Source organism: Onychostruthus taczanowskii, unplaced genomic scaffold (assembly GCF_017590055.1).
Source record: "Onychostruthus taczanowskii isolate IOZ18803 unplaced genomic scaffold, ASM1759005v1 scaffold59, whole genome shotgun sequence".
NCBI classification, from domain to species: domain Eukaryota; kingdom Metazoa; phylum Chordata; class Aves; order Passeriformes; family Passeridae; genus Onychostruthus; species Onychostruthus taczanowskii.
In genome coordinates, this window is record NW_024503568.1 from 4400946 (window position 1) to 4417579 (window position 16634).

General features: G+C 37.2%; 1 protein-coding gene across 5 annotated transcripts in view; it reads left to right on the forward strand.

Annotated features, from left to right (window-relative positions):
- THSD7A (thrombospondin type 1 domain containing 7A) overlaps positions 1-16634 on the forward strand; it is a 264274-nt gene that overhangs the window by 144514 nt on the left and 103126 nt on the right. For all 5 annotated transcript variants that reach the window (XM_041418267.1, XM_041418270.1, XM_041418271.1 and 2 more), the window contains one exon: positions 1809-2640. In XM_041418267.1, the coding sequence (XP_041274201.1) occupies positions 1809-2640 (832 nt within the window). The remainder of the gene's footprint in view (positions 1-1808; positions 2641-16634) is intronic.

Genomic DNA, 16634 nt, shown 5'->3' on the forward strand with positions numbered 1-16634 from the left:
AGCTACTATGGCTGTTTCAGCCAGCTAGTGTTCATTCTCAGGGTTTTAGCACTACAAGTGAACTGTTCAGCCACAGTGTTCCCTTAAAAAAGAGACAATGAGGAGCAGAGGCTAAATATATAGCCTATCATCAGCCCATTCCCAAACTGGTACTGAAGTTAATGTTGGATGAACAGATGAAAATTGTGTGGAAGGGAATGAGAGGTTTAAAGCTCATGGGAATCAGTAATAAGATGTGGCCACATATTCCTTCCAGACATTCAAAAAGAAGATGTTGTAAATAATTTGTATCTGCCATAGTTCATTTCACTTATTCCTGTGCAGTACCAAAATTATGCTGTTAACCTGCTTTGAAAATAGTAAAGGCTCAGCCTGGCTCCTTCAACAGCTTTACTCACAGAAATAGTCTTGCACTCGGGTCATGCAGGTGAATGAAGATTGTGTGGCTTGGCCCCAATTTCTTCATAGGACAGAGAATTCCTCAGTCAGAGGAAATATCTTCTGTGTGATCAACTGTCTGCAGATAGACAGCTTTTATTTGATAAGTAGTTGCAGGGTTTTTTTCTGAATTGTTTATTCTTTTGCTCTTATGTGGTAAGTCAATTCACAGTGTGTATGAGGGGAGAAGTTAAAAAACCTGAAAAATATAGGATTTTTTAACCTCTGGCTTGTGGATTTCATGTTGAACTGGGTGAATATTTCTGGTTTTAATAATGGAAAAAGCAACTACATCATCTTGCAAGGATATAGCCTTTCATTTATTTTTGTTGACATTTATTATAACAATATGTTGCATGTCAAATATTTACCATAGACCTTGGAGATTTAAGAAAATGGTAGGAACAAGTTGATTGTAATTAGGTGTAAGTTACTCCTTGGGGCATTCCAATTGGACACAAGAGGAAACTTTTACAATGAGAACAATCAGAAGTTGTTCATTGAGGTGATAGAAGTTGTATCATTGAAGTGATAGACTCCTCAACATTGGATACTTAAGTTCCAGTTGGACAGGGTGCTGAGCCATCTTGTCTAGACTGTTCTTTTGCTAAGAAAGTTTGGACCAGATCATCCTTGAAGTCCCTTCCAACCCAGTATTCTATGATTCTGTAATTCAATAGCTTCTGTTATTTGGAGAGTTACCAGCTGGTATGTCTCTGTCTTCAAGAGCTTATTCTTTCTATAATAATGTCACAGATTGTGTGGAACAAGCATTTTTTAGCTGGATTTTAATTTTATTTTAGTTGTAATAAAGGAAAGACTAGAAGTAGCCTACTTGAAATCACCACTGTTTTTCAAAATGTATTGTGTAGTTTTTCTCCTTTTTGCATGCAGTATGGAAGGAAGATAATATGGTAATTGGCATCAAAGTATAAAGTATAGTGCAGTAGAAATATGAATAAAAAAATTAAGCAGTTCAGAAAAAGTTATTTAAGTGTATGAAAGAGATCCAATTCATGCCTTCAAGAGAAGAGTTTTGGCTCCTACCTTGGCAGCAAAAACTAAGTTGTCAATGTGATTGCTTAGTTCATTGTTCTCTAATATGATTAATTCATGTGTATGTTCAGGAATTATTCAATATTAAATATTCAGTTTGGGAGGAAAAGTGAAATGTATCTCTAATCCTAAAAACAGTAGGTGAAGAGTAATCCCATGCTTGTATTCTCAATGTTTGAGTTTCAATTCTCAAAGTTTGAGTTTCTCCAAGGATGAAATTCTTAGACATACAGGAAATACTGAGAGCTTGCTATTGCAGTATGGCAGAGAAATAACTTGAGTGAGCAATGCTAGCATCTTATCTTGTTTTCCAGGTCCATGGGGGAGATGCATGGGAGATGAATGCGGCCCAGGAGGCATCCAGACGCGAGCGGTGTGGTGTGCCCACGTGGAGGGCTGGACCACGCTGCCCACGAACTGCAAGCAGCCCGAGCGGCCGGACAACCAGCAGAGCTGTTTCCGTGTCTGTGACTGGCACAAGGAGCTGTACGACTGGCAGATCGGCAGCTGGAACCAGTGCCGGCCTGTCCTCTCCCGCAGCCACGAGAAGCCCCTGGAGTGCCTCCGAGGGGAGGAAGGGATCCAGACAAGGGACATCACCTGTATACAGAAGTCCAACGGGGTTCCAGCTGAAGATGTCATCTGTGAGTATTTTGAGCCAAAGCCCCGGCAGGAGCAGGCGTGCCTCATCCCGTGCCGGCAGGACTGCATCGTGGCCGAGTTCTCACCCTGGTCCGAGTGCTCCAAGACCTGCGGCAATGGGCTCCAGCATCGGACGCGGCACGTGGTGGCTCCGCCGCAGTTCGGCGGGTCAGCTTGCCCCAACCTCACAGAATTCCAGATGTGCCAGTCCAGCCCATGCACTGTAGAAGAAAGCCTGTACAGCCTAAACGTGGGACCATGGAGCGCATGCTCGGTGCCCCATTCGAGACAAATAAGGCAAGCGAGGAAACGAGGGAAGAACAAAGACAAGGAAAAGGAGAGAGAAAAGGCAGTTCGAGATCCTGAGGCTCGCGAGTTAATTAAGAAGAAGAGGAATCGTAACAGACAGAATAGACAGGAGAACAAATACTGGGACATACAAATTGGGTACCAAACAAGGCAGGTCACGTGTACTCACAGAAATGGGAAAACTGCTGCTCTGAGGTAATCACTATTTATGTTTGCATACTTTAATTTTTATCTGTTTAAAGTAAAACATGCATAAGTGTATTCTTTTACATAAACCCAAATCTCAGAATGGAGTTCATGCTATTTCCACTTCTACATCCATCATCAAGCTGAAGTGTTTTCTGTGACGTGAAACATGCAAACTGTGCTGGTGATCATACTAAGCATCACATACATGTGTGCTGTTAAGCTGTACTAGTCCCTAGCCTCTGTTTTCTTAAATAGATTTCCTCCAAATGCTTGAAGATACATGTCAAATATCTGCTCTGTTTCTGTGGGTTCAGGCAGGCGCCTGCTATGTAACAAGTCATGCATTTTTGAAACAGGTGATGTAGATGATGGGCACAAAGACTAACAGCAAACTGGACTGAGTCAGACTTACAGCAAAAGTACAAAACAACAGAGAAGGATGCATGAGAAAGCAGCAGCTACTCATTCCCTTATATTTTTTTAAAATAGATGAGCATGAAATATTGTTTGTCCCTCTTGATTCCTGTGGCAAAATTTCTGAAAGGGAGACTGTAAAACCTCTTTGCTTGTTCCATGTTTCCTCTATTTCTTTCTCATCTGTACCTTTATGCTGTCTGCCCTGGGTTTTTTCTGGTATTCACTTACATATCTTGATTTGTTATTTTACTTGTCAAGTGTTCTGTCAATCACTGATGTTTTGATAATTCTTTCCACAGGGTGTGTTTCTAAAATTGTATGATCTTTGATTTGTTTTATCTAGCATTCTTTTGCTAGCTTATTTATTTCTTTCTTATCCCCCAGAATGTTTTTATTCAACTCAAAAATCTTCTTTCTCTAGTCTTCCTTTCTTTGATGTGATTCTGTTTCTTGCCCTCTAGTTCAATGCCTGATTAATCAATTTTACTTCAACTGTGAAATTACTAGGATACCTTGCTGAATGGGGCTGACAGTCATTGCCGCTATATTAGTGTTTAGGAACTTCTTTCAAGGTGTTTTACTTTTGAGTTTTTGTTGTGCCATTTAAACATTCTATCACAGAACATGTAATTGCTTCCACCTTTCCAATTAGAAAACAAATAATATCTTGTTTTTCAAGTGTAGAAAACTTTTTTGGAGTATAATTCCTTTCAAGAGATGATCCAGCAGTGAAAGAGGAAAATGGTAAGTTCCCTGGTTTAAGGGAAGGACTGAAAGGCTGGGGTTGTTTAGTTGTAGGAGCGACATATGGGTGAAGATGTGAAAGAAAAGCCTATGAGTATGTAACAAGCCATCACAAGGAAGAGTGGAACAACCTGTTCTCTCTCTATATTATGGATGTATTGGGAAATCACAGCAGTGCTGAATGAGGCTAGGCTTCTCAATACTGGGAATAGTGAGACTGAAGAAAATTGCTTGGACCATGTGTGGCACCTACGTCTTCAAAGGTTTATAAGAAAAGGCTAGAAACATGCACGTGTCTGTGATGACACACCTGGAGTAGCTCTTGATTAGGGAAGAGCAGACTGACTGCATAGTCTTTTTGCAGTCTCTTCTATGTCTGGTTTTCTTTAGTTCTTTAAGATTTTGATCCACACTTCAATGAAGGTCTTCACAAGAAGTCTTAAAATCAGCAGCTCAGGCAGTCCCAGGTGTTGGCTGCAGCACAATCTCATTGTTGGTACAGAAAAAATTGCCTTTACTCCTTCTTTTCCCAGCCTCACATCATGCAGACCACACTGTGCCTAGCCCAGAAACATCATTACCCTTTAAATACAAGGAATAATTTATTATACATCAGTTGCTATCAGATAGCAGCCAGGCACTCTTTTTGAAAGTCCCTAAGTTTTTGAAAGGTTAAGAAAATTATTGAGTAAAAAAAAGGGAGGAATGACACAGTCATGCCAAAGCTCTGATAAATGGTAAAAGAAAGTAAAAGTACAGTTGGAAGTCAGTAGCATACTTTATTCATCATCTTTACATTCACTCTTGAATTCACTTAGATCACCAGCACTATCTTAAGTTCAGATACCACGGTGTCTTGTGCAATTTCAGGCTGGTGCAGGGAAGTGAATAAAACCCTCTTGCCTAAGGCAGTGAAACAATAGATAATACAATGTAGGATCAATTCTTCAAAGAGGTGAAAATTAAACATGATGCAACGGGCATTTTTATGTCTAATGGATAAGATTTTATGCTTTAATTGCACAAAGGATTTCTAGTAGTCTTCGCATCAATTTTAATGTAGAAATTTTTTTCCAGTTGCATAGTATAAACAAGAAAATTTGGTGAAATTACTCATGTGAGAAATTCTGGTGCTGGTAACACAGCTTTTAGAGGCCAATGTATGTCACCTGTATATCCATTTGCATAACTTATGCTGCACCCCTTCACTAAGCAATCAAATGCTTTATTCTATGACTGCCATTCCAGAATCTGAAACAATAGAATTATTTTTCTGCCCAGGGTGTCAATGCAGCCAGCTCAAATGATTTGGTAATCTTCATCACTTAGTAACTGTGTTACTAAATAATATAGACAAGTAAGGTCGCTGGAAAACCTGCCCTTCTCATGTGAAATGCTCTTCAGCTTAAATAGTCCATTTTCAGTGAATTTTGACTTTAGCAATCAGAAACAATCAACCCCCTGGCAGCATGACTGAAAGAAGAATAAAAACCCTCAGGCAAGTAATATTTTTTGCAGAGATAGCAAAATTGATATATTATAAAAAGGGTTTTAAAAATGAACTTTCAGAAGGGTGCTACAGAGAAAATGGTTCTGTAACGCTGTCAGCAAAACTTCAAAAAGGCAAAATTCTCTTGACATATCAGCACACCAGGAGTGGTAAAGAGAAGTGAAACAAGAAAATCAAAGTTTAATTTATATACTTTATTGCTGAGTGAACAATAGATAGTCTCCCGTGAAGGATGAAATATTGGATTTTGTATTGCTCGTTCTGCAATAATGTATGTGTCACACAGCCTGTGTTTGCTTTGTGTTCCCCGTAGTCTGAAATTCTGGTGCACTAAAAATATTTGAAAAATAGAAATGTTGAAGGAAAAAACCAAATTCGGTAACTAAAAGTGGCTTATAAAATGACTTTTCTCTGGATAGCTAACAAAATCTGGACAGTGCTGCTTTAGTGTAGAGGGCAACACTTGGTTGTCTGAAATGTTTCCTCTTTGGTGAAATTGGGGTTTACCAAAGAGAGCTATTAGACAACAAACTGGCAATGTAGAGAAACATAAAATGTATGAAGAAGCTAATTTTGACTTGCAAACCTGTTTGCCCTATTACAGGTTGTGATGATTATGCCTCATGTAAAGCCTATAATTCCCTGTTGTAATATAGACTCTGTTGCTGTTGTGTCTCAAACATTTAGTCATAATTTTCTTTGTGAGCAGACTTTTGTAGGAAAGTGTAGTAAAAATGTTTGGCTGGTTTGTACAAATTGTACAAGTCTAAGGAAAGCTTTTTTTACTTTTTTTTTTTTTAAACTGTTTTTAATTCATACAACCTTTTTACTGAAGTGCTTTCTTGGGACCCCACTAGAATGGGAAATTTGGAAGGACTTGAGCACAGTCATTTATAACTGTAAGAACGTGGAACAGAACTAGAGTATCTTTTTTGAACTGTATGATTCTGTGCTACAGCAAAGATTTTGAAGTCCAGTGACAAAGCACATCATGTTCCCCTGAAGCAGCTGCTCCATAGGTGTGGGGATAGCCTGTCACTGCAAAGAGTCACTTAAATGTCTGGAAAGGGGGCTGTAGTTAAAGCAGTTCTTCAAGGATATAACTGTCTCAAAAAAAAAAAAAAAAAATCACAGGAATTTCTGCACTATTTCCTTTATTTTTCTACATTATTTGGATATGGCTTGTTATCTTCCTTAGTCTGGGACCAAAACATTTCTGAATTGGGGGAAGAATGGAGGAGACCACATAGGAAACCATCCCCACCAGGTCTGGTTGCAGTCCCTGTAAATCGTTAATACTCTCTTGGCAGCACCATTGTGGAAGAGACCTGTATGTGAAAATTAATATTATTGGCAACCTAAATGACCTGAAGTGAGAATTAAAGAAAAAAAAAAAAAAGAGTAGACTTTTATAAATATTCAGAGCTTTTATTTCTTTGTTAGAATATAACCATATGCAGTTACAATCTAGGAACAAAATGAAGGGGCAGAAAAGAATCCAAAATTTAAGACATGCCAACCAAGCATGATTTAGCAGATTGTCTTAGGCTCAATACATTTGTTCATATGATAATCTAATGTTTGATTTGTTTCACCTCTGTTCATCTTAGAAAGTAATTATGTTTAAATTATTTTAATCTTCTTCACTAACTCTGTGCATTCATTAAATATCTAGAAAACTACATCCACATCTTATAACAAATTTAACTCTTGGAAGTTTTCATTATAATCTCATTGTAGTGCTTTACTAAATTTCAAGTTTTAGAGAGTTTGAGCTTTTATTTATTCCAATACTATAGTTGAGACATGAGAGATGATAGTAGGACTAAAATTATTGAATTGTCTTGCTTATGTTGGGCATATGTAATACTTAATTTTTAATCTTATTTCACAAAGACATATATCTGCTTAAAGCAGAGTCATGATATTCACTACTGGTCACAGGTGCTGAGTAGCCAAAAACGAAGGAATTTGGGAATGGCCAATTGAGTATTTAGACTGATAAGCGAATAGTACTCAAGATATTGTCAGGAAAATCAAGGAGAGAGCATCTCATCCTCTAGAATGACATTTTTGCTTTATTTTTTCTTTTCCAGGTCCTTAAACCTCCTAACCCAATGCTCTCATTCCAAATAATAAAACAAATGTCTGTGTTCACTTTATGGACTTTCACTCCTATAAATTGTAAACTGTGTGAAGGAGGAAAATAAAAAACCAAGCCAAACCATCACAAGCCTGTTGCTTTATTTATGCCATTGATTTGGAAAGCAGACAAGTCACCCAGAGGAATATGCTGTCAGCAAACAGAGAAAAGATTCAGACACACAATACAGCAGCACAGTTTGCTGGATCCTGTAATGTATCCCTTGCTTAGAAAAACATCTTAAGAGATTCTCTGGACTTCTCTGAGCCCCTCCATGAGGCAACAGGCAGAAAGGGGAAGAAAGGGGGATGTGCGTGAAGGTGGCAGTGGTTAAGGTGCAGTGACTTCAAGGAGATGGGCTGCAGAAAGGTGAGGGAAATAGCAATGCAGAGAGGATGGGCTGTGGAGATCAAGGAGCAGAAGTACCCTTTGGTTTGTCACTGAGGACCAGATGAGGGCATGTATGTCTGCCCCTGCTTTTTATGCTACTGTAAAGGCAGCTCTACTGCTGTTTGTAGAGGAAGCCTCCAAGCTCACCATACTGTGAGGATTTAGAAGACATAAGTAGCTCACTTACAGAGCACCTGTAAATATCACGAACTTGGATAATGAGCTATATACAGTCATCTTGATTCATTAATTTGGAATTATTTAGAGCACATTCTCTTAACAAATGGAGAACAGGGAAAAAGAAAATAATGTTGGATGAAAAATCTCTTGATAACTAAAAACTACAGGGTTATTTTTCAGGTGCATTGGGATAATGAAAATGCAAACTATTATTAAAGAAACAGGATGTAAACATTGCTTTTCTATAGTTTTCTACTATGCCTTTAGAATTTCCACAAATTTGAAAGTAGAAGCATCGTGTAATTTTTTTAATGTGATTTTGGTGGAGACAGTAATTTCTGTGGATATGTATAATATTATTCAATGGGTGTTCCTTTCTATTCTAAGTACCTGCTCCATCATCTTACTGAGACTGCTGTTTTGACAGTGTCTTGTCAGTATTGCTACACACTTGACATACCATGCCCAAATCTAGATTTAAGATGGAAACATACACACCGTGCTGAATAATTGAAACAGCAATGAACGATTCCTTTTTCCACACCATATTTTAACTCCTTTCATACAGTGAACAATTGTTCTGTCATCTAGATGTATGACATTTATATATTTCTGTGCAAATCATCCAGACTGGGTGCCTTTCTCGTATATAGTTTTTATTCAAATACATGTAATTGTCTTCCTTAGCAAAATATAATAGGCTATAATGTAATGAGAGTTGTACTCTATGTTCTGATAATCTCTTGTGGCAATAAATCCTATGAATGAATAAATTATTTCCTTGAATGAATGCAGTGTTGAATTTTCAGCTTCAATCTAGAGATTATGTTGCACAGTGGTAAATTGAATTAGGCTCTAAGATCTTTAATGAAGATACTCCTACACTGTACATTTACACAGCTTTTCTGCCTCCTTGTCAGTTAATGTTAATTGACCTCAGTGTGACAAAATAAATGTTAATCAAGGAGTATTATTCTAAATTTTTAATTTTCTATACTGGTATTATGTCATAATCTGTAAAGAGTCCTACTGGGAACAAAATAGAATGCATTACTTTTTTAGATTTGTGTTTTGTTTTTGTTTGTTTTTTTTAATCAAACTGCTAAGCGTAGTCTAGGACTTAGAGTATGCCCTTGTTGTATCAATCTGCTAAATAAAGTTATGGTATGGGAGCATGTGAATTGAGCATCCTTCTGGGACATATTGTCCCTCAAGGTAGAAATGCATAGGACTCAGCATCAGGGTTGGCTATTTCAGTGCCTAGCTTTCAGCAGTCCCACTCGAAATAAAATGTGTGGCTCACCTCCTAATACTGACCACATTTTTCCAAGTGCTGGAGAATGCAATGGAGCCAGTGGTACTGCCAAATCTGAGCATCAGTACAGGGAGAAATCTAAACTAATGCCTGAAACACAACTAATAGTAGTTATATAGTTTCCAGTAATATATTTCTTTTTATCTTAACAGCAATACTGCATATTTATATTCACAAAGTTTGTAATTTTGTTTATTTTTCCTTTGCTGATAACCCTGTGAATCTAGCTGTTAGTTTGGGTCAAAGTAGATTCTGATTAATGTTACGTAATGAAAATTCCCACTGACAAAGGGAAATTCCTCCCTAAAGCTTTAATAAGTCATCTGTGTAGATACTTGCCAAATAACTTGCTCTGCCATTTCAAAATTACCTGTAGCATGAGATGTGCATGCATGTTGCTGTATCACTGGACTGTGAAAAACAGCACTCTCACTGAACACTTTTGCTTCTTTATCTCCTCAGACACTCATGGTATCTGCAACAACCCCACAGCAGCTGTTGTTGACACTTCCTTGGGTATAGTAGCACCCCTTGTTGCTTTGCTTCTATTTTTTCTTGACACAGTAGCTGTACGTAACCTCTATCTTCTCCTGTAGTGTAGAAAGCCTGAGTGGTTTAGTTTATTTCAAAATAGTTTGGCAGAATTAGTTAAACTTGTGAAAGGATCATGGGAAAATAGTCTTGTGAAAAACACTTAGGTGGACAGTATTGGAATTATAAATGAATAGAAGTGGACTCATTGTTTGTGTGATTATAATGGCCCATTATACCAGGAGGCACTAACAGTTTCTCAGAACAATGTGCAAGATGACCAATACTAAACAGTGCAGCTGTATGGAAAATGAATGAGGACTATGTAATTTTCTACTAGGAAAAAGTACAGGCACTGCATTTTCACTGACTTCCTTAAAGAGACAACTTGGTACCAACCATAAACTGAACCTCTCAAGGATGACTAGACTATACAAATGGCATTTTATGTCTTCACAGTAGATCATGGGGGTTATCTAAGCTCTGGATTTAAATCACTCTATTATTATTCCTGCTGTCTAGTACCTGCACATTAAATAGAATTTTTTAAATTTTGATTTTATTTATGAGAAAACATCCTTTTTTTCCTTTAGCCGAAATACTTATCACAGTCTCTCTTAAAATCCAGCTGTACTTGTGGTCCAAGAATGGCATAGAGTTAATTTGATTATTTTATTTCAGAAGCTAAAGCATCCAACAAGCTGTATGAACTGTGAGGAGAGCACTGCATGGAAAATAAATAGCTTGTTGCAGCACATTAGGACATTGTGCTTGATTCTTGTACCTGTTACTCCAAAATCCCTCTTACTCATGCTAAGTATGTCTTAAGGTTCCCTGGTGGTTAAATAAAGAGCAAGGAGAAGACACTCCACGTGCAATATTAAGGTCTGGATTTAATTCCAGATAACACAAAGGATTAATATTCAGCATGAATATTACTGCTGTGTTTCTTCAGGCTTCCTGCCCATGAGTATGATCATTCAAAGCTAAAATTGCAAAGTAGAAAATTGCACACATGGGTCATTATAATTCAAAGGTTGATTTGACCTTCTGACCTAACCAGATCATTTCTGTGAGGTAGTTCTGTTAAGGGTGTGAGCATCTAGGCTGTGTGTCTGCCCATGGATCATCAGATTTCCCAGCAGTTTAAACCTGAGCTTTTCTAGGATGTGATGCTAATGAGTGATGTGGTACAGATTTTACCCCTTCCTTCACTGTAAGGTTGCATTTATGAGAAGCAGATGTGGTCTTTGCAAGCTGTTCCTTATAGTCTCTAGTCTTGTAGCAATTTACTAAGATTTGAAAAGAATTCTGAGCAAACTGCTGATATTCTCTCCACTTGGAAAAGTAAAATATGCTTGTACTCAACTCCTACTTTAAATTCTTTGCTTTGCTTTAAGGTTTCTTTAGGAGTTGGGTCAATGTTCATGCATGTCTGTAGGTTGCCTTGCAAGGCTGCTGCCTAGCCTTGTGTCTTCTTCTAGTGTCATTTACAATTGCTACTTTCAAACACAAATTTGCTTTCTGACTCTTTTCCAAAAGACTCCTCTAATTTTAATTTGCCCTTCAGTCAAAAATGTCAGCCTTTGCAAGCCTACTTCTGTGTATTTGTGTATGTGTGCAATTTTGGTTTTCAAGTGCTAAACTAATATGTACTTTTGGTGTTCTGCAAGTAATTAGTTATTGTTCCAAGTCTTTCTGCAGATGAGTTTGTTTGGTGAAATGGGCTTGTGTGTCAGCAGTTCTTATCTTGTGGCTGGTGGTAAAGATTGGAAACCATTTTCCTAATGGTATTCAATGAAGTAATGTTTAATGAGATCAGCAAGAATTCAAGAGAAAAGGTTCATGATGATGTAGTGATGTAGCTGATTGTGGGAGATGCCTGATGGTGTGCAGGACTTTGTGGCTAGGAAATGGTTAAATTATTCTGTTCTGAGGGAGCTCACTGTGGGCTTCTTCTTCTTCTTTTTTTTTTTTTTATTTTTTTTTTTTTTTTAATTTTAATCTTCCAGGTAGTTCTTACTCTTCTTTCTTAGTATTTAGATATAGCTTTTTAAAAACCTGTTAAAGCATTTTGGATTCCCTTAGAATGCTGATTGTCCTTTGATCTGAAATCTTCAGAAGCAGCTACCTTTTTCTGCTGAACTGCTGAACCTCCTCTTATGGTGTTCAGGATGTGTTTCTTCGAGGCAGATAGCCTGGTTTTTGGCTGCATCATCTTCAGTCCTCTAAAGTTCTTAATTCATTCATCCAGTCAGTCTTGTTTGTTCAAAGCATAATTGGATTATGTTGTTGATGTTTTACTTTGGAGAATGCAAGCAGAACTGCAAAAAGAATAATGAAGTTCCTTCCCAATAGGTAGGAAAATAGAACAAGTTCTGACTCCACAGCTCTTCCTGATCTTGAAGGGCATGTACTGTGACACTATTTAGTATGAGAGAGTCAAGAGGAGGAAGAATGCCATTTTTCCCTAGGTTTTGTGTGTGGTGTCTGACAATATAGATCTCTGTTGAGTGTCTCTTAATAATTCTGGCTATGCTGAGCTCTCTGACACTCTCTGTGTCTGCTTTCCACACCAGTGACAAGGGTAGGTCAGTCGTGCCAGGACTGGAGCAACTGGGCAGATCTGTAGGTACATCTACAAAGAAGTCTAGAGTGACAGGAGCCAAGACACTGTGGATATAATCCACTGCTACATCAAATAGTCAACCAGGATTAAAAAAAATCACAGTTTTCAATTTAAAAAAATGAAAAATTTTGTTGAAGTCCTCTTTCAGTCAAAGCCTTGTCTTTTGTTCCTCCTGAGTGCCAAGAGTTTATGTTGGCGTCAATCTCCTGAACCATAGCCATGTTATTCATTTCAGAATAATGGAAATCTCTGTATGTAATCAAATGAAAAGTCAGCTGAAGAAAAACAAATATATCAGAATTCTGGGAGAATGAGTATAGTGAATGAAAGTAAGGAATAGTAACTGTGAAAATTTCATTAATGAAAATCAAAGCTGAATGTGGATAATGGGAAAACCAAAGCTGAATGTTGATTATGGTGAAGGAATAGAGGCAAAATAATGCAGACAAAAGTTATTGAACAGACTATTTAGTTTGCATTAACTTTTCCAGTTGGGCTCCATTACTTTACATTATAGTCAAAACCAATAAATAGCATTTCTTGTTACATATCAGTACTGAGTGAATGAATTGAATTCATTGTAAAGGACATGTTCTTCACTGTTCAATTTAAATTATGAGCCTCACACTGATGCTGCGTTACATTTGAGCATGAAAAGCAGTGTATCAGGAAAAGCAAAAAATTGAACTTCAAAATGGTGTGTCCTCAATACCTTGTGTTTGTGACTCCTGTTTCCATTAACTTATAGATTGTTGGGATATAGTAATGTGCAGATATTTTAGGAGTATCCTCAGTATGAGCACTGAATAGTCCTCAAATCCAGACCAGTTTTCATTTCAAAGTTGCACTTAGAGTAGAAAGGATGTGTAGTTGCAGGATATAACTATGTTCAAATAAAACAAGACCAAGTGAAAGAGGACTCTTGGACCTAACAATAAGACAGTCAAGGAAAGATGTTATAGAAGTGTCAAAGCTCAAAAATGCCACAGAGAAAGCAAATAGTTATGCAAGTCCTGAAGTCAGAAAATTAAATTAACTGAGCACTTCTAATGCAAAAATAACTATCTACAGTTATGGGTCAGTAAAAAAGGTGTGTAATACATTGTTTCTAAGACAATGTATGTACCAAAATCTTACCTAGTTATAGGACGCATTTGTCTTAGTTTATGGAGGTGAACATTGTAAACTCTTCAGTGCAAAGATTCAGCTTGTGTTCCAAAAGTCTGTAAGCCACAGTTTTCTGGAAAACCAGTGCATATCTTGGGATAGCGTGACTGAGTATTTGCTGTCTTTCCATTTTTGCCCTCTATTTGCTACTGCCAAGGCAGGTTTATGACTGCATGGATTATTAATTAGTTAATAGTTAGAACCTCCCAGCCATTCTGATGCTGCTCTTCATATTTTCTCATTAATTCTCCTTTCTAATTACTAGTCCAGTCCAATATGGACAAAACACCAGCAAAAGCAGAAAATCTCTTAGTTGTACAAGTTATGAATGGTGTATGCTCATGCAGCAAAGAGTTCTACTGCCTAGTTTAAAACCTCTTTATTTTTTCTATTCATCTTGAAGGAATTTAGAGACCAGTCCTGCTCTCATGCATTACCATGCATTTGGATTCATGAATGCAGTATGCACAGCTTTATTTATTGCAAAAATCTGTCAGAAAAACCCATTTCTTGTCTAGTTGAATTTGTAGAGGAGGAAATTCCAATGATCTGTTCCACAACTTTTCTAAACAGCCTAAAAGACAGCTTTTGCGACTGAGATTATAAACACTCATACAGATCATTGGCATATAAAATCAAGTTTTCCTGATTTTTTTTAAGTTGCAAAAGTATTTTTCATTCTTTAATAGATCTTTAGGATACCTCAGAGAGATGTTTTTTTCTCCTGACTTAATCTAATTTTTTCACATTTTAAAGTTTATTTTTGACTGAAGAGAGTTCTTTCAACTGCACAACTTGCTCATTTGTACACAGGTACTGTGGTGTAATTTGGTTCAGGCTTATGTTCAACCTTTGTTCTCCCCATGTCTTTAGCCTTAATTATCCCATAAATTACTTCAAAATCCCTAGGCATAACCTTCCTATCTTTAATTCTTAAGTGGTAGTTAGTTTTTATTTATTGCTGTAGAAGCACAAACAAGGCTGTGGAACGTGAGTAGATACGAATTCTTGACCACATGTCTTCAGAAGAGGTTGAGCAGTAATTATGTTCTGTAGGTTGTTCTTTGAACCAGCCTTTTTCTTTACTTCTTTTGTCTAATCTGTGTCTTAGAGGTCAGGAATAGGTTTATTGTTGACTTAATAGCAACAGGGACCATTCATCCCCTGTGATATTTTATTTCATTTGGGATTGCTTTCTCTTTCCATTGTGTCATTTAAGTGCTTTTATACTTTAAAATTCATTTCCCCACTACATCTAGCTGTTGTCTGAAATAGTACTTTCTCAAACCACAGCCTTAGTTCAATTTGTATAATTCGTTCTTCCCTGCCAAAAATCTTGGGGCATTGTCCTTGAATATATTCACTGGATTGAAAGCAAGATGCTGCAGACTTTGTTTGTTACCCCTATGCTGTTGCTTCTTGTATCCAGTCTGCTCTGTTGACTTTTAACAGCATTTTTATGTAACTCGTGCTTTTCTTTGAGCTTTCCAAGCAATTGTCTGGACACAACTATGTGGGTTGATAGTGGGGACTTATTTGTGTCCTTCCTGTGCTTCTTGAATGGTTAAATTTGCATATATTGTCTACTTAGACATTAATCAAGGGCATGAAGATGTTTGGTGAAAAACTTCTAGTGAGTTGGGCGGTATCAAGAAATGAATGTTAATTGTCTATTTTTATTTTCTATTATGTTACTTGCCCATTTGCTTTTTATCCTGTGAGAACATCTACCCCCAGTCTGCATGGCTAAACAAGACACATAAATCCACCAAAAAATGCAGAGAGCTTTACTTAAAAGTAAGCTTTGCTTTCAGTTATTTGTGGAGATCAAATCTATAGCATTAGGTACCAGACACAGAAGAAACTATTTTGTTTAGCAAGCACATTGCTGGGTTTTGATTTAGAATCAGTCTACTTCTGGTAAAATAAAGTTTGAAGTATGTGATTTTTCCCTTCCTTACTTGGAAGTAATTAAGAGTATAGAGTATAACACATATTCTTCTGCTGCCTGCACTATGAAGGAAAACTCTTGATAGTGGCAATTTCCAGTTAGCTCTCACTGCTTCTCTAACTTGCTCAAAGAAAACCAAGTGTTAAAAAAGCAAACAGCAAAAAGCAAATTTGGTTATGAAACTCTTCTTTTTCTAACTGTAGTTATCTCTGCTCTCTCACAAAGTAATATGACAGTATGCATAAGAGAAAAGAGGTTGTGTAGTGGTGACTTACAGTATCAGTTTCTTGTGGGTGTTTATGTAGTACTGCAAGGGGTTCATGATTTTAATAAGCAAATAAGGAAATAAATATAGCTTACTTTACCTCTTGCTTGTCTCCCTAATAATATTTATGCTCAGGTTACAAGAGCTTAAGAACATCCTTGTTTTATATTTAATTTTAGTTTATTTTATTTTACAAGTAAGTATTTGAAGTGAGACATCCTTTAAATCTATTGTTTTATTTTTGTTAAGGATCATAGATAAACAATGAAGTTAGTAACATGGTACAATTCTGTTTGGGTCTTCCTCATGACCACATATGGAAATAATTAGTAACAAGCATTAGCCTTTCTCATCTAACACTTCTCCCAAATAAGTTTTGAAATGATGCAAAGCCCAGGAACTCTTACACATCATTAGTTACCCTCTTCCATCCTCACCAGAGTTACTTTGTGGTGGCAATTTTGTGCATGTTCCCTGGCAATGTGCATTTATAATTAAACTCAGCCCCAGCACAGTGAGTGTGAAGAGGTTGGTTTGCTCTGCCTGCAGAGGTGTCACATTGGATGGGAGCTTGGAACGGGAGGATACTTCATCTGTTCTACAAAACAATTTGCAAATACTGCCCATGTTAGAAACCATAAGGAATGTATCTTTTCTCCAGTCATTAAGATGTGTCTTTGAGGGATCAATGGGTCTATATGTTTTGTCAAAGGTACAGAAACTGATTTATTGGTTTTGAAGTACCGTAGTCTTATGCC